The sequence below is a fragment of the Electrona antarctica genome (genome assembly GCF_951216825.1).
Source record: "Electrona antarctica genome assembly, chromosome: 4".
NCBI classification, from domain to species: domain Eukaryota; kingdom Metazoa; phylum Chordata; class Actinopteri; order Myctophiformes; family Myctophidae; genus Electrona; species Electrona antarctica.
In genome coordinates, this window is record NC_136809.1 from 22,760,583 (window position 1) to 22,778,585 (window position 18,003).

Consider the following 18,003-nt stretch of genomic DNA (forward strand, 5'->3'; position numbering starts at 1 on the left):
TCTGAAGTTACGTGCATTACATTTCTTATATGATCCTAAATATTGTTATATGATCCTACATATTGTTATTATATGATCCTGTTATGGTCTCAATAACACTAGAAAAAACAAAGGTCTCCATTAAGGAACAATTAATGAGCAGTCAGCCAGCAACATGGATTTTATGGGTATTCAGACACATGTTTGCTTAGTTCCCAAAGTTATACTGTTTTAATTTATCAAATGAGTCTAAAATGCCAGTTGTGATCATGTTTGAAATATACATGTTGGAAGTAAACTGTTCCTGTTGTACTCATTTGTCTTAATGAGAATATTGTGAAGGGAAATTGCTGCTTTAATTTTAGGATAATTTGTGGAAAAATAAAAGAAACAAATATCTATACACTGCATGAGAAACCTTTAATGGAAAGATGCAAAAGGGGATTCAGAAAAGACAACAAACAAAAGGACACAAACATCATTATGCACAAACAAGAAATAAAGACAAAAAACTAAAAAAATTAAACAACTAAAAAGAACCAAATATAATAAGAATTAAATTAAAGAGAAGTCAGACAAAGGTCTGCTGGATCTTCTGTAACCATCTGTCAAGTAAAATTGGTTATATAGGCTACATAGCATATGCTTACATTACACTCAGTCGTATGACTGTGTTGATTGGGAAATTAACAGATGTACAAGTTCACATTGTGAGCCAGTAATGAAGCTATATTTTCAGCAAGCAACACGGTCATACAACTAAACTTAAAACGGTCGAGCTGTGATTGGACACATGGGTGCAGATGGTTATAAAGTGAAAGGTGGGTCTGTGTGTAAGTGAAAATATGATGCCAGTCAATGTTTGTCCAGTTATGAATGAAAAAATAAATACATCAATGGAAATCAAAACAGAAACCAAAAACATCATAAAAACTGTCACTGTCACTTCTATCTTAGCATTGAATTATCATTAATACTACTTTGTTTAATATAGAAATAATTGCAACATATGTTTTGCCTTGTAGTCTTGTTTTCTTTTACTGATTTTGCATTTAAGTACACTTACATATAAAAGGAAATGATTTAAACCTTTTTAACACACTAGCACACGCACACACACAATCAGAAACAGGTGTCTTTTGAGTCTCAGACATGGCCTTCACATTAGACTTTGTGCACAAAATGTATACACATTTAGTGTGCACATACACTCACACATGCAGGCACACACACGTATGTCAATTCTCTATTCCTAATCACAAAGAGCATCACTTAGGCTAAGAATAACTTGTTTCAGTTATAGGATTCATCATTTACTGTACTGTACTGTCACACCCAAAATCATCATATATACAGTTAATAAGTGTGTGTGTTAGGCTGCGCAACAGTGACACTTGGTTGTGAAAACAAACCAAACGCTATTTCCGTGCTCGGAAAGACCCAGCCAGGGACCCAGGCAGGGACCCAGGGACAGACTCACAGGTCCTTAATGAAGTGGTTGCACCACTTAAAAACACAATCTGTAGTTAACAAAACTGCCGTAGGGGTGTTCTGTATCACGTGTAATAATAGTTATTCAAATTCCATGTAGACCAGTTTAATACACTGCTCTGCTCTCTAGACAGACACAATTCCATCCAAGTGTTTTATGACAAATGCAACTTATCGCATTAGAAAAGCTGCATGGAAAATTTTGATCAAAGTTCCCCAATATTGCAAAGCAGTAGTTACATTCGCTGTTGGAAACACATTTGTCAAATAAAAACGGTTGTTTCGACACTGTACATTTTTTACTTTACAGTTGGATCGATAACTTATATTGCATTACTCACCCTTGAGTCATCAACAACAACAGAGGCTCATATATACACTTGAAAAGCAGTCATTTCTGTCAAGCAACACGGTTGTACGAAAACATCTTAGGCTTTATCTCTGCCCTGGTGTGCTTATTTTAATTACAGATCATAGCCACAGGCTCAGCATTATTTGCACTTGGTGGACGATTAATAGGAACACTGTCCCATGTTTTAACATTTGCAATGTGTACATTAGATGAATGAAGTCTTGTGTACAGATTGTGAAGTATGCCACTGAACAACCACATGCAACATGTGTTGTACAGCATATGTAGGCTACACTCACACTCTCAGAGAGCTTGTTCTTATATTCTTCAGGGATTGGGGGGGCAGAGTTAAATTACTACTGTACCTTGCATCAAAGACTAGATTAATATTGGACCAGGTTCTTCATGACAAATACCCATCATGTATCACAGGGCTCCATAATAAAACCATTTATTACAGTGGAACCATTAAGATTTTCAACAGGTAGCACCAATGCAAAACTGGTTTGTTACAAATACAAGACTCACAAATGTATCATTGCACTATACTGATCAAATTAAGAGCAAATAAAATATGCTATGCTGCTGACTGAGGTATAAAGTATGTACTATGTACTACAACACATAGTCAGCAGCATAGCATATTTTATTTGTATGTAGTATGTAACGCTACATTAAAATTGCCTTGTGGCTGGACGGTGGGTGAGTGGATCATGGGTGGCCAGGGTGGGTGTCACAAACGTAACATGCCCATACTGTATATGGCGACCACTTTAAACTAGATTTTCAGGCTGCTAGTATCTGGTAAAAGAGCCATTTAACATTTAACACAAAGCAAAGTCCACAAGTCTAATGAGCATACAGCTACTCCGCTCGGCACTCACATACAGTACAGTATTGACTAGCTGCTCTGCAGCCCGATTTAGCAATGAGGCTGCAATTCGACCCACAGACAAAACATACATTGATTGGATATGCCTGACAAATCATAACACCTAGTGTAACAAAGAAGCATGACTAAGGGGGCAGCATCATTGCAGCTACTGTATCAACCAATTTGCATTACTTACAGAGCATCAAATAGTTTGTTTTATAATTGCAATGAGTCAATAAGATCATCAACTTATAACGTTCAGAAACTGAGTCTACTTGAGTGCAAAAATAGAAGCATTGAGGTCATCAAAAATACTTATAAAACATTTTCTTAGTACATAGCGGAACTATCCATATATAAAAAAACAACACGTAAACAAACTGAAGCTCAAAACCGGCTGAATTTTTCCATTAGCATTGGTGCGACCAAAGAAAATGCAAAGCTGCAACTGAATAGTTCCACCATGGAGCCCTGGATAGACACCTGAATGCCAACTGAACTGAACACCAACCAAAATCTAGATGGCTGGATCATTCTCAACCTTTTACATTTTTAACAACCCTGTTTGATGTGCATTAGGCCATGGACCGCCATTTCACTGTGTTAATGAATCCTTGAGGGGTCCCCAGCCAAATGATTAATAATTATTCATCATTTAGTTTTGGACCCCCTGGAACACCCTTAATAACCCCTGGGGGTACCCTGGACGCCAGACTGAGAACCAAGTTAAAGACAATGTTCTGACACCCTACAGGATCACGCACATCCAAAACACCCATTGACAGCAGGTGATAGTCCCAAAAGAACAGAGAGAAAGGCAAACAAGAAGGTCAGCACACTGTAGCTTCCTTAAAGTGACTTTTTATTATTCTGGCATCCATCAAGTGACGTTTCGAGGAGTCTTCAGCTTTGGCTCGAACCTGGGGGAACATTAGCCAAAGATCGCAGATCTACAAGCTCAGTAACTCAGACCTGTTTTACTAAGTATATACTGTATATAGAGGGTTAAATTGATTCATGAAAAGTAACTTTAAGGGAGCTACATTGTGCAGACCTTCTCGTTTGCGTTCGTTCTGTCACCCTCCAACAACTGCTAAACCATGTATCCATATCTAATGTGCAGAAAGAGAGAGAAGTGGTCCTACCACTCTATAGGCTGAGCCATTTCCACCTACTCGAGTTGATTTAATGAAGGGTGTTTCTGAGCATCTTCTCAGGTCCTAATCAGGTCATCCACTTCTCAGTGGATGAAAAGGGCGTGATGGATAGGGTGGTCAGAAGATGTCAGGGCACCTGTCCCATGTGCCTTGATCCTTAGTTTCCCAGTAGCCTCCTTTGTAGACATTCATGGGTTCTCCAGATATTGGATCGTCAATCCTCTCGAACCACAATGCCTGGTAGTCGTCATGGTGGACGCCTGAAAATGAAGAAATAAATGAAATAAAAAATGTGCTTATGAAATGGGGAAGTCAGGGCTGCGCTTGAATGCCATATACTGTATATCTGCAGGTGCTCTTTGGAATGTCCAGGTCTGTAGTCTGTCCAGAACAGCAGAAAGATCAAAACACTTGAGGCATCACTTCATATTGCATATAACTGAATGACTTCAATAATATTCAAAGCACTTTGCTGTTTGGTGAAAAGCAAGAAAGCGAATTGATCCGCGGGGATCAATCATCTCAATAATCAAACACATTGCGACCAACCTGCTCCTCTTTCAGGTCATTTAAAAAAACTCGAGTTTTCAAGTGACACAGAAATCAGGTTATAAAATTAACCTTAAATTGATAGCAGGGTGTGATTTTTTTATGTCTCTGTGACTGCTACTGGATGTAGTTTTAATGTACAGTATGTTCTTTAGTTTATATGGAGTGGCGCCTAAAGTGTGAGCCATCTAGAAGAGTGTCTCCTAATCTTTTGTGTCTGTCAATATTATACGCTGGCCTCGGTACCCAGGCTAGCGCAATACCATTTCCATGGTAACGTAAGCTCCACCAATCAGAGACATCGCTGCTACTGTACATATTAGGATTGTTGGTAGTGAAGCATTTCTCCATGCAATTTTTTTGTTGGCATCTACAGGAGCATATAGCATCGTTTTACAAGTCTGCGTTAGATGGTTACGACAGTGTAGCTGATATAAAAGTTTATATGGAGAAAATGAATGGGACGTTTACTTCCAACATCAGACTGTCAAGCTCTATTGAGATAGGATAAGCACACTATTCCAAGATACTTCAAATTGCATGCAGACATAAAAAAATGCCTCCATTTGTCTGACTGTGGGTAAAAAAAAAGAATAATAATCCCCCCCCCAAAAAAACAAAACAAACTAAGAACTTAACAATTCTGTCAGATGATCATACCGGTAACTATAACTAAAAATACATCGCATGAATGCACCTGGGACGTATCTTCAGTGATGTATCCTGAGGTCAACGGGGTTTCGGGTCTAACAACATCATACCCCTCACTCAGGCGACCCAGCCGGGGTTGATCAAATCCCGATTTACGTCCCAGTAGCTACCCTCGATCAGTCCATCAGGGAATGAGCAAGGCCACACAATCCGTTGGTCCAGAACTACTCTGCCGGGACTGGGAGAACCAAATTCTGGCGCGTGGAAGGACTATAGGCTCTGTGGGTTGACTCCTGTCCGGGCCCCTCCTACGTCTCACCAGGTCCACTCCTGCTCTCACCAGGCCCAGGACCTGTGCGTTGCACCAGACTCCCAGCACCAGGCACTTCATTCAGGAGTGGTGGATTATAATGGCCCTCCTAAAGGCCTCACCGAGATTTGTTGGTACAGTCATTCCTAAAAGACACCGACCATATCTGACAGCAATAGACAGACGGCAAAGAGGCAAGATGTTGACCGTAAAAGAGAATGGGAGTGAACCGAGTTTTCCACAGTTCCATTTCCATAGGGACCTACCAAACCTTCAGCTCAGGGAGGACACAGAAAGAATGTAAGGATGACCCTGAAAGGTGACTAAAGGGTTGTAGGTCTGGCGGTAACTCACACCAGGGGACTAGACAAATAAATGTGACGCGAGAGGACATAGTTCTGATACGAGTTCTGATAAGGGCACTTACTAGGGCTTCACAACACTGATTAAACTAAAAAAATAAAGAATTTTAGCGAATACTGTAACCGAAAAATGGATTGTGATACTTGTGGACTCAAGTATACTTCTTTTGCATTTGGAAAAAATTAAGTGCTGATTGTACCCACCAGCAAAAACTAATAATTTATGACTTGTAACTTCCTATTAATTTTAACCGATAGACAACTGTTGCCACTTGGGATTTGGAAAATGCAATAGCCAGTGTTGTGCAGCTCTAGATCCTGCTAAAAAAAATGAAGGGGGAAAAAATTCCAGAAACACTGATGTCACGGCTAAGGTATTTCAGGAGTGGAATACTTGCTTTGATAAGGTGGTGGTCCATGGGGTGCTGCAAGAAAACAAATGCCGCGATAGAGATGTATGGACAAAAAAACAAAAGGTAAAGACATGAATGAGAACATCTATGAATGATTGAGTGAACACGTATCATCTGAAGATGACAACATGACAGGAAAATATTACGAATGTGTGCTAAAAGCATTAGGTAGGGTACTTGCATGCAATAGGTGTAGGACAGGGAGAGTCCTCAGTATCCGCTGAACAGCCACACACAAAAGAGAATTAAAATGTATGGAAATAGGAGCAGCAGACACAGCCTGTGTAGTATAGTATGTACCGTGTATAGTATACACTAGTGTAATGCACGTAGTATACAGTACACAAATACTACTATTTTGGTTTCAACTTAATCTACTTGATCCAAATTAGTCAGAACCTTTTTTGAGTTCCAATGGAGAGGCTCTGCTTTCTAATGTGTACATTGTTTTTTGCATTCCACAGATTAATAGTGATACCTCAAATTCGTCCTGAGATGAAACATATAGCTCTGCTGTTTGGAAGAAACCACCTAACATTCATTCATTCTTCAGGGAATGAAAAAAAAACATCCAGCTCAAGTGGCGTTAGGAGGTTTTTAATACCTTCCATTGGTTAAATATTTGTTGAACCAACATACAGACCAGGTATCCAAAGCATTGATTCATGAAAAAAATAAAATAAATGAAGAATGAAGTGATTTTTTCCCCAGACAGCAATATATATGAAATTCTTTGTAAAGTATTTCTTTTCAACTGAGTTTCAATGCCAGGCCATGATTAAAAAAATGACCTTTTTCTTTCATTTTCTTTTAGGTGTACACATGCACAGTTACACACGTCTATCTGAGCTGTAGCAGTGATACTTGCTTTCATATGAAGCCTCATTTGCTTCCGTGGCAATCTCCTCTGCATCGGCTGAACGCAAAACAGATAAAGGGATCGGAAAGGAAACAGTGATTCGAAAAGGTTGTAAAGGGACACACAACACATTTGGCACCCACACACCCACACCCCCACCCACACACACAATGTAGGGGCAGAGTTTATGCCAGAATGTACAGAAAAATGTGCAGTGCAAGGGTTACTAAAAGGCCAAGAGAGGAGGTACTTGCTTTTTAAAGGCGAGTCATTGATGAGGTCCTCAGTGACAGCTTGGGATAGAGACATACAAATGAGTGTAAGGGTGCAGCAGTTAATAATAATAATAATACATATTTGCTTTATTTAGCATTTTTGCTGATGAAAGTTAAAGCATATAATGTGGTATGAAGAAAAGCTTGTCAAATCAATCAATCATTGTTAACATCACTGTCGTTCATCCTATGTTCAAGGACTTCTTGATAAACACAGTTTATTGTTCAATTGGAAATACATACCATATGTATTCACAATACACAGATATGAAATAGTTTGTACATGTCAAAAAACAGTAGAATAAAATGACAGTGAAGTCCAATAGGGCTGCAGTTAATCAGACTAGTAATCAATTTAGTCTATTTAAAAACAATCTTAAGACTAGTGAAATATCAAGATGAACAATAATAGCCAACACAGACAAATGGACAGAGAAACATCACTGTACTTATCTAAGTATTCCTAAACAAAGATTGCTTGTTCGCCGCAACCAACTGACTGGTTGCGGCGAACTGTTCGCCGCTTCACCTCCCAATGTATGAATGAATGAACCATTGTAAAGCGCTTTGAGCACTTGGAAAAGCGCTATAAAAATGCATTTCATTATTATTATTCAATTTGTGTATATATATATATATTCCTTTATACTGTAGTTCACCACATAGTGATGTATGGGGCTTTGTTCACAAACTGTACACAAAAGTTACTTACTTATAGCTTAACATTGGACAGGAAGGCCACTTCATTATACTCCATAACAAGTTGTTAGTAGCAGGAAACCTATTTTCATGAACAGTGTTGTCATGCAATTCCTCTTCCACTGCCACCTCATACCTCCTCTCCCTTCCGGTCCTATTTTCTTACCTTCCTCAGGTGAGTTGGCTGCCCGCTCTCTCTCCCGGCGGACGATGCGTTGCTTCTCCTCCAGCCTCTGCTTCTCGGCATTGGCCTCATCCCAGCGGCCGGCTTCCATCAGTCTCTGGTCGGGACGTCTACGGCTATCTGTAGGCGCCACACCCTCCTCGGGCTCGTTGAGCGTCAGAGCCAGGAAGGAGAAGTAGTACATGCTCTCTGCTCCCTCACTGGGACGAGGGATGATGTGAAAAACAGATAAAAAATAAATAAAAACAATATCTAATCTATATACTGTATATCTAATCTATATCAAACTAGGGGTCCTTGAATTGAATTAAGTTGAGAATCAGTATTTAGTGGCTTTTTCTTTCCCCGCCTTCAGCTCCATCCCCACAACGATACCCAGAAACCAACTCACGGCAGTGGGGTTTTCTTCCACAGCTCTTTGGCTTTGAGTGTCTGGTAAACAGTCCTTTGTTTTCCTTCTGTGCCGTTCTCCCCCTTACTGCTCTGCATCACCCTGGAAAACTCCATCTTCTCATCCCATGTTCCTGACAGCACATAATGGGCCTTGCCATCCTTGTCCATTACTACGCCAGTTACCTGGAGCATAGAGGGGCACAGAGTCAGTGTTGATTTCATCGACTAATACAAAAAATGTTCGACTATCTTTTTTTCCACCGACAAAAACTAAATTAAATGACTAAAACTAAATATATTGACAATTTCGTCAAATAAAAACTAGACTAAAATGTTAGGAAGGGACTAGTGGACAAGAGATCCAGTATAAGTAATTTTACACTTGGTTGCGTGCTGAAAATAACAGATCTACACGCTTACAACGCAGCGCAACGTGTTTAGGCTTGTACAGTAGATAGGCTATTTTCAGCAAGTGTAAAATCAGTCATTACTGATTTTCAAAACACATTTTGACTAAATCAACTGTAGATTTAGTCAACTAAAATCTTATGATATTTAATCGAGTTCAGCAAAGCAGAGATAGTCACTTTTAATTATTCCACTTCTATTAAAAACAATGAATCCACACCCCCCTCCCCATCATCTTGTGGTCATTAAAATCAAAGGGTACTGCACTTAAAATAAGTTCTTCAGGTAATCCTTCAGAAGGCTGAATAAATCAAAATGATTTATCACCGATGCTGGGTCCATCAACTGTTTTTCCTAAATAAACATTAGCGCAATATTTATTTTGACGCTCTGTAACGATCCATTGATAATTCGATTGATTCCTAGTGCAGTACCCAACATTGACTTGAATTTGCGTACATCTTCAGCTTTGAAGCATATGAATGTATAACTTAATTTATAGTTCTACTTTAACCGAAATAAAGCTTACTCTGGGGTGTTTGCTGACATTTCTATCTCTACTACTCTAAAGAAGGATGAAGCAAGGAGACACTGACATTCAACACTCACCTTTCTTGCCACATCTCTGGAGAAGTAACTGTAGGGAGCGAACTTGAGGTGGCAGCGGTCTCCCGTCCTGTGGTTCACCACATCTATCTCTCCTGACTGATGGGGCAACATGAAGGAACATGTTTGATTTCATAGGATGTTCCAGTAAGAAAGCATTATCTACAAATGTAGCTGTGCCCTTAATGCCAAGCCACAAAATGCTACTCAATGAAGTTGTCGCAGCAAAATTCACTTTCACTACTAGTAGAACCGATTCAGGACGTGAACCCCTTTTGGTGTTTTTACTCTTCTGGACAGGAACCCCTTTTGGGGTTCTTGTTGCTATTTACAGTATATGGCAGTATAACATTTTTGTAAAATTTTAATAAATATTTTAAGTAAACTTCAGGCCGTTTTAGAATCGGAACTTCCTTTCCATCAAACCGGAAGAATAATACCTTCCCAATAAAAGTGTGACTCGCTCTTTCGTAGCCTGCGATGAGAATAGAATTTCCCCGTGGGATAACAAAGGTATACATTACACACACAAAATAGTCTCCAGAAAGTACACTCACATTCATATTTTAGAAATCAGCGAAACTACACCTCATCAAGGCTTTTATAGTTTTATTGGGAAGGTATCATTCTTCCGGTTTGAGGGAAAGTAAGTTCCAGATTGAGGGTTCCGGTCCGATGACTACAAAACAATGACTACACAACATGATGTAACAATATCATCCGCTCCCGACCGGTTCACACAGCAATTTAGCAACACAGACCAGGCTTTCCTCCGAGGTGGAAAGCCTGGTGACTCGAGGTTAGGTGATACGTGATAGTTGCCAGTTGGACTGATTCTGTGTAAAAGGTTAGGTGATCGCTGGACTGATTGTGTAAAAAAAACGGTAGGTGATAGCTGGACTGATTCTGTGCAGAGGGCTAGGATAGTTGGACTGATTGAAATCAGTTACCTGGTCAATCCACAGTCTTCCTACAATTATGTTATGTACTGTGGTTGTGACTTTCTTCCAGGAGTAATGGTTGTTGCTCTTCTGAAATATGCACTGGATGGACCCTGGGGATGGAGGAGAGGTATATTCAACACTAATGAATATGTACTGACACATGATTCGTACACTGTAAAATCTCCAGTAATACTAATAATTTAACTCTTGAGTGTACAAATGTAACTAAACTGAAGAAACAGATGACAAAACACAAGATGGGGCAAGTCAGTGTAGTTGATTGATGGGATTAAACCTTAACAGAAATATTGAAATAATGAATAGTATTAACAAGAATTTGTGATTAAATAATAACTAGATCCATTGGAATACAGGTTGTTACTTGCGCAAGCAGAGCGTGCAAGTAATTTAATCGGCTGGGTATGTTAGTGGTGTCCGTCGGCCAATCAGGGACCACCATTCTTAATGACGTAACTAAGGTACGTTTGGTGATCGGCTGGGTATGTATGTACTGTATGCATGTATGTCGGGGTAAGAATGGTGGTCCCTTATTGGTTGATGGTGACGTAACTAACATATACGTTTCAAGGTTGATATAAGGTCAATACCGGGTCTAACGGTTTTAGAACAGTAGTTGTAATAGATATTAGTTAGTAGCAGTACTTGCACGCTCTGCTTGCGCACAAGTAGGCCATGTATGGCCCACTTGTGTGCAAGGCCAAGTTGGCACCTCGAGAGTGCATTTCAATTTTTTTTTCCTGAAAATGAACGGTCATACAAGGTTTCTGCCCGACAGCATAGTATTTACATCTTAAATGTATTTTAAATACATTTGTAGAAGGCATTGATAAAGATTGATAATAGGTGTGTATCACAGGTACAAAGCTATAGTTTACTGTAGCGTTGGAGTGCACAAACACTTACCCATAGGCATAATGGATAGATATTTCCCTCTAAACTTGCTGGCCAGGGCGATCTCTTGTCTTAGGGTCCAGCCTTTCTCAGAGAAGGCATGGTGGGCAGCAGCAGGGGGGTGGTGACTCACCTGAAAAGACAGGAGGAGGACAGTAAGGACAAATTCACATATTACATTCATTTACGTGAAGTTGATTAATCCGTCAATGGTGCGCGTGTCCCCTCCACCTGTTCACAGAGTGAGCGGTAGCCACATTCTTGGAGCCGGTCCAGCTCGAAGGTCTCTCCGAGCAGGGGATTGAAAGGCTTGCCCGTGCGGTACACGGTGGTGGAGTACGAGGACACGGTGAAGGCGGCCACGTAGCACAGCTGCTCCAGGGAGCTCTGACACTTGGCAGCCTTGTCCAGGAGCTCGTAGTACTCCAGGTCCTCTGACAGACGCTGCAACATGGAGATTGGCTCGTTGAAGTTCACCTAGTGGGATATAGGAGAAGGTATTTCAGAGAAGAAGGAGCAGACTGAAATAATATATCATTCTGGAAGTGTAAACATGGACCTGAAAAGCCCAATGGTTGTATGACGGTCACTGAGGCCCCTTTTCCACCAGGGTTGAACCGGTTCGGTTATTTTTCCCCTCCCTAAAATTGAAGCAGTTTGGAGTGTTTCCACTGAAAATGAATTGGTTCAGAACCCAAAAAGTTGGTTCGGAACTGGAACCAAAAACTGTCCGCCAGTTCTGTGAAAGCACCAAGGTTCCAAGAATCTAGAACGGAACCAGTTCTGGAAAAAGAGGCCATAGTGGGAAGCGATTAAGATGAAGTGTCCAGGTTTACACTTTCAAAGTTAAACGGACAATAAGTCTGAGAACAACAAATTAATTCACAGCCAGAGGGGTATCTTACAGGCATGGGGATCTTGGAGAGCTCCTTGCCGATGCAGTTCTTCATGATGCTCCAGAGATTGAGGGAATAATTGGGTTTGTCAGGGATATGTGTCCGCCGTTGCCTTACAGGCTCCACTTCCAAGGGCTGTGGGGAATCCGGGTTAGAGGCCAAAGACTGCTCGTCAAGCTATAGGAGGGAAAAGGTCCACTGAAGGGTTAGTTACAGCCTACAGATATGTACAGCCTGCCTATATGGGGCTACCAACTCAAGTTTGTCTGTATGTTTCGTATATTTAAGCAATAATGCACAAGGCGATGAGGTATATGGCGATTATACGATTGCTACAGACATACGATGTAATGCGATATATCACAGCCTATATTGTATTTGCTTTCATAGCAAAAACTCTTCAGCGAGATTCACTCACAATGTTAATCAAACATTTAATGTTTCTAGCAAGACTGTTGCAATGGATTATTGGGATTATACAGTTGTAATTATCCGTGTTATATTTGATTTGGGTAGTTTGTCATGTACTTTAATTTGCAAATACAATTTCCCTTACAAGAACAATAAAGTTTTGATTTGAACTTACAGACTGGTCGTCCATTCCGAGCTCGCTGCTAAGCCCACTGACATTACTGCCAGACCTCCTGGTGTGCAGAGGGACAGGAGAGTAACATAAAATATGACTGATAATAACAAAAATAAAAGTATGATGAAAGAGTTGATGAAAAAAACAAAAACCCTGAGACAAATACACGGAGAGACAGTGAAGAGAAAAAAAGAGAGTGAACAAGAAAGAAAAAGAGACCAAACAGGTTAGACTTAGAGAAAGAAAGTGACATGAGATCCAGAAAGAGAAAGTTGACATGTGAGGCAGAGATGTAGACCTGTGGTATTTGGGGTCAGCAGGGACAGTGATGTACGCTGCTGGATCTTCCATGGCATCAAAGAACTCGTTCTCATCATCCTCATCACTGGCATCACCCTTTCCTGAACTGCCAGAACCTAAAGTCAAGGGGAATCGAAGAACGCAACAACTAATCAAACACTCCAGTAGATTAGAAAACAGCTTAGAAGGGGAACTACACCCATTCAACATTAATGCTATGATGCTATTGTGAGGATATGTGAAAATCTGGCGAACGGGAGCACGACGCAACACCCCAGCCCCCCGAAGACACATTTGAGGTTCGACTTCCCGTGACGGAAAAATGGGCGCCCGCCGGTCCGTCTTTCTCACTGGTTTTTCACATGTACTGTAACAGGCATGCACACAAAGTGCTTTACCTTTGCTGTCCATGGCAGGGTTGCTGAGTGAAGGGGGCAGTACTGTAGCTCCTCTAAAGGCTCTCTCTAGGTGGTTATGCTGCTTGGCTAGCTGCTCAAGAGTGTCTTCCAGTCTCACTCTCTGGTCTCTCTCCGTTTGCAGCGCCTTCTGCCATCGCTTACTATTGGTCTGGGCCAAGGACAGGAAATCCCGACATGCCTGGTGGGGTGAGTGCAGCAGGGGTGAGGGAAAATAAATACACCATCAACAACATCAGAACAAAACCCAAATAATTTAGGTTACAATCTCCTGTACTAGTAAATAACCCTAATCCGAGGTCACGCAGACGTTTCCAGTGAGATTTAATCACACTCCAAGCACCATCAAGGCGCATGGTCAAAGATTTTCCTGTACCTTGCAAGCAAGCATCATCCAGTTGAACAGACAACTTCTCCCTAGAGTTTACTGTGCTATAGGCTATGTTGAGAGAGCAGGACACAGTGATTAAATAGTCAGATATTTTACATGACCTTAAAAGTAAAACATTCACAGACTCAAGAATATTCTATGTAGAACCTGTACATTCGTTGTCTGTTATACCTGAAGTAATTGTCTTACTGAATGCTAGTCTCACTCTTGAGATTCATGCTCCTCAGTTCCTGGTAGACTTACGTTGATCATGGCATTGGAGGTGATTCTGAACAGCGTAGCTCTCTCCGTCACCTGTCTGATCTTGTCTCCCGTGTCTGGCCCCAAACGAATGTTCTCCAGCTCTGACAATGACCTGGGCAATGGCACGCAATTTAATGAATCAATCAATATGAAAAGGAAAATGCACTGGCCATTCCCTTCATAGTTTTACTTTATTGAGACAGATAGGTGAGATGCACACAGACAAGGGTTTGGTGGAAGGTTGTCTTTCCTAGATCAGGAAAATGTCATTAGGTATGTACACTGACAGCTACACCTTCTTTCCCATCAAGGGCACTTAAGTGAAGGAACTCAGTTTGATGGGAAATAGACTGACTGCTAACCTTTGCAGGGCAGAGCCATGCTTGGCAATGAGGTCGTTGCAGGTGCTGAGGTCCTCCACCTTACTGCCCAGCGTACGTAATGTCAACTGGATCTCGTTACGGTTACCTCCACCGTGTCCTGGGGTGTGGGGTGGTGTAGGACAATCGTCACCCGAGTCGTCTGTAGAACAAGAAAAGACAACCCGTCATTCCTTCTGTACTAGGACACTACAAACATTTTCCAAATGTTTTACTCTTTTCTCTGTTTCCAAATGATGGCCCGACTTCCCATCTGCTAATCCCACCACCCCCCTTCCTCACCAGACTCGGCCTGCATGTGGACAGCTTTGGCCTTGGCCAGTTCCAGGGCTGTGATCCAGCGTTGACGTTCCACCTCTGAACTGGCCTTCAGGTGGTAGGTTTGTGCACCGCCATTAGAAATTACAAAGTTGCAAGAGTCTTCCACAGCAATGTTGGCTGTGGCCAGGTTGATGGTACCCCTGCATGTATGACCCATCTCTGCCTGGGTCCTGGGGGGCAAAGAAAAGACATTGTGAAATGTTAAGTTGACATATCATGGCTGAATGGAATTCACTGATGACACGCATACAAAATACAGAGGTTGAGTTACAGTACTTGAATTTGTGTTGATCAAAATGTATAATGAAGGCCAACATTATATATCATGTCATTATAAGCAAACCCCCCAAATGGATAAATAAATAGAATTATGATTTTTCAAAGTAGCATTTCTACAAGCCAACATGTTATGAACTTGGAGCTTTGCAAATTGCATATCGGGCTTGAGTGATTATGCCTGAGTGATCGCATGACCAAAACCTACCTGTAATAAGACAGAAGGCCATTGCTCAACACAAACCATCGCCGCTGGTATCCTTTTATGTAGTTGGTCCATTTGAAAAGCCAACCCTTGTAAGTGTCTCCAGGGGTGGGAGTGGGGGGCTTGGGCTCCGACATCACAACAGCCCGTGACTTCACAGAGTGAGGTTAGGGCCTGCAGACATGTGAAACCTCATGCGTTTTATTAGAGAGAAGTTGCAGGAGCGCTACTGGTGTCACTTAAACCATCTGTGCTCATGGAAGAAATAATAGAGCGTCGCAGACCCGCCCCTTTCAGAACGACGAGGGCACCAGAAGAGAATTTCCCATTCAGTTTTCCATAAACGTTTCATAAAGTATTTATTTAAAGCCAGAGCCAACTCGGCTCCTGACAAATCATTTGGGCCGGACAAATAATTATAAAGAAGAAAAACAAAAAAAAAGTGTTGCCCTTATTTTCTTCTATTTGTTCGGCCCAAAAGAAATGTGTTTTGTCATGATAGGCCAGGAGCAGAGTTGGCTTTGTCCGAGGCTTAAAGGTCTTTAAATAAATATGTCTGAAACATCTATGGAAAAATGAATGGGAAATTCTCTTCCGGTGCCTTCAAAGCGGGCGGGACTGCGGCGCTCTATAAGGGAAAGATTATAACCACGTAAGGGCATAAAAGACTCAACATAGGTTTGGAAAGTAAAAGGCCTTTAAATCAATGGGCTCGATACAAAATGTACATACACAAACGTATCGCTTGCGGCTTCTTCAGGCTGTCAGGGTGACCCTGAAGAAGGCACAGTTTATATCATTGTTCCTTCTCAAAGTATTAAGTTGACGTTTCCTTGCACCTTGTAATAGATGTTTTATCACCCAACTTGATACCTGAAAATGTTTCGTACACACATTTCCTGGTTTGTAAGCAACATCAAAATATTAACAAAGCCCTAGATTTGTACATAAATTGTTTTAGGTCATTATGATCCTTCAGCATCCCACTGAAGCAGCTTCAGGCCTGGCATCATGGAATAGCATTAGCAAGTTAACATGATTAACCCTGGCATCCACATTTATGGGAATGTCATTATAGGCTTTTTTTTTTTTTTTAAGTTTCAGAAATAGCCAATCTACACGCTCACAACACATGGCATCACGAGGTGTTGTGGGCTTGCATAAGTATAAAATAGGGCTTAAGTGGTTAATCTGGTTTAAGGATTTCTAACATTTGGAGCAGTTTATTTTTTTACCGACATGATGTCATTCTGGTCATAAGAAAAACATAAGGGAAGTAGTGTGTCATTAGGAGCCAACCACTTAAATATATGACAAGTAAGACCATACATTATGAAGACAGAACTTATCTGGCTGGTCAGCTAGCTGCCTACCTATGATGCTGTGACACTATGAAAACAACTTTGATGGAAGCATTTCATGGATTCACATGACGTAGCCATCCATATCTGACTTGGTCAGATCATGTCCGTTAGGGTTTCATCAGTTCAGCATCAGCAAGAAACTTTCATGACACTTATGGTTAAGAATATTTCCGTGCCAGCGTTAGCCTGAACAACGTTTGACGTTAATGTTATGTCGGGTTTATATAACTGATTGTGGCCTTAAAACAGCAGAACGGCAATGGATTGATGATGACATAATGTGTCAAACATAATCGCAATATGACAAAAGGAAACAGCTGTTTTACAACTAGCCAGGAATAACGCTAGTTAATCTAAAATTAAGTAAATGCTCTCACTTCATTTAAGACACAACCGCTTCCCTGGCGTTACTTGACGCGAACAAATCTCTCTAGTATTAATCTGGTGCTTCAAGGGAAACGTAACGTCCACTGAATTTCAGAAAAAATCTTAACATTCATGCTTCATTGACATTATTGACATTAGCCATCTAGCTAACTAGGCATTAAACTGCAGCTGTCAAATGAGCTAACGTTGCTAAACGAAAACGTAACACGTTGCTAACTTACGGCTCTGTCGTCGTTTATTTTCTGCTCTTTCCATTGATATTCAGAAAAACAAATACATGTCACGATAGTTACCAGTAAGGTTAGACAACAGCCATGAATATGAACAGGTATCGCGTCAGACGCTAGCTGGCTGCTACCTTCAGCTAGCCACCTAACTTGCATGCGCAACACCACAAAGCGTCCGGCTCCGTTCGCTTCTCATCAACATTAGTTCCACTACATTACCGAATACATGCGCATGACTGAAAAGTGGTGCGAAAGTCCACGCACTGCCACCATCATCAGTGTCCACGTTACTGTGGTCATTACGTCAATAATTCGGAAATTATTAACAGCTACCAAATTATTTGGTAGTTGTTGGGTGCTTATTTGGCAGCCAATTATTTGCACACTACTGTGCAAATAATTTTTCACAGTAGTGCAACATGCACATTTCTCATCGTTTCAAGCAATGACCATTATTTTATGAATGGGATTTCATTGTCATATTTGTGCGATTATCTCTTACCTTCCCCTTACCAAGTTACCGCTCCTGGGAAGTATATTACAATATTTAACAGAACGTTGCCATCTTACTAACTCAAATCCACCCATCTAAA

At 41.0% G+C, this 18,003-nt stretch overlaps 1 protein-coding gene across 3 annotated transcripts; it reads right to left on the reverse strand.

The window, feature by feature from the left end:
• Positions 1-382: 382 nt before the first annotated feature.
• On the reverse strand, positions 383-17,634 carry LOC306921700 (oxysterol-binding protein 1-like). Of its 3 annotated transcripts, XM_079498960.1 has the most exons (20): positions 17,477-17,634; positions 15,436-15,606; positions 14,913-15,121; positions 14,613-14,772; positions 14,251-14,362; positions 13,599-13,797; positions 13,199-13,316; positions 12,901-12,958; positions 12,324-12,491; positions 11,650-11,895; positions 11,431-11,551; positions 10,513-10,616; positions 9,566-9,661; positions 8,547-8,731; positions 8,138-8,355; positions 7,252-7,290; positions 7,007-7,054; positions 6,320-6,358; positions 6,124-6,150; positions 383-4,113 (listed from the first exon to the last, which is right to left on the reverse strand). In XM_079498960.1, exons 2-20 carry the CDS (start codon positions 15,567-15,569, stop codon positions 3,971-3,973), a joined length of 2,424 nt encoding a protein of 807 aa, XP_079355086.1. In that variant the 5' UTR covers positions 15,570-15,606; positions 17,477-17,634; the 3' UTR covers positions 383-3,970. The 3 variants fall into 3 exon arrangements, with proteins under 3 accessions (XP_079355086.1, XP_079355087.1, XP_079355088.1); XM_079498961.1 differs by lacking the exons at positions 6,124-6,150; positions 6,320-6,358; XM_079498962.1 differs by lacking the exons at positions 6,124-6,150; positions 6,320-6,358; positions 7,007-7,054.
• Between the last annotated feature and the right edge of the window lie 369 nt (positions 17,635-18,003).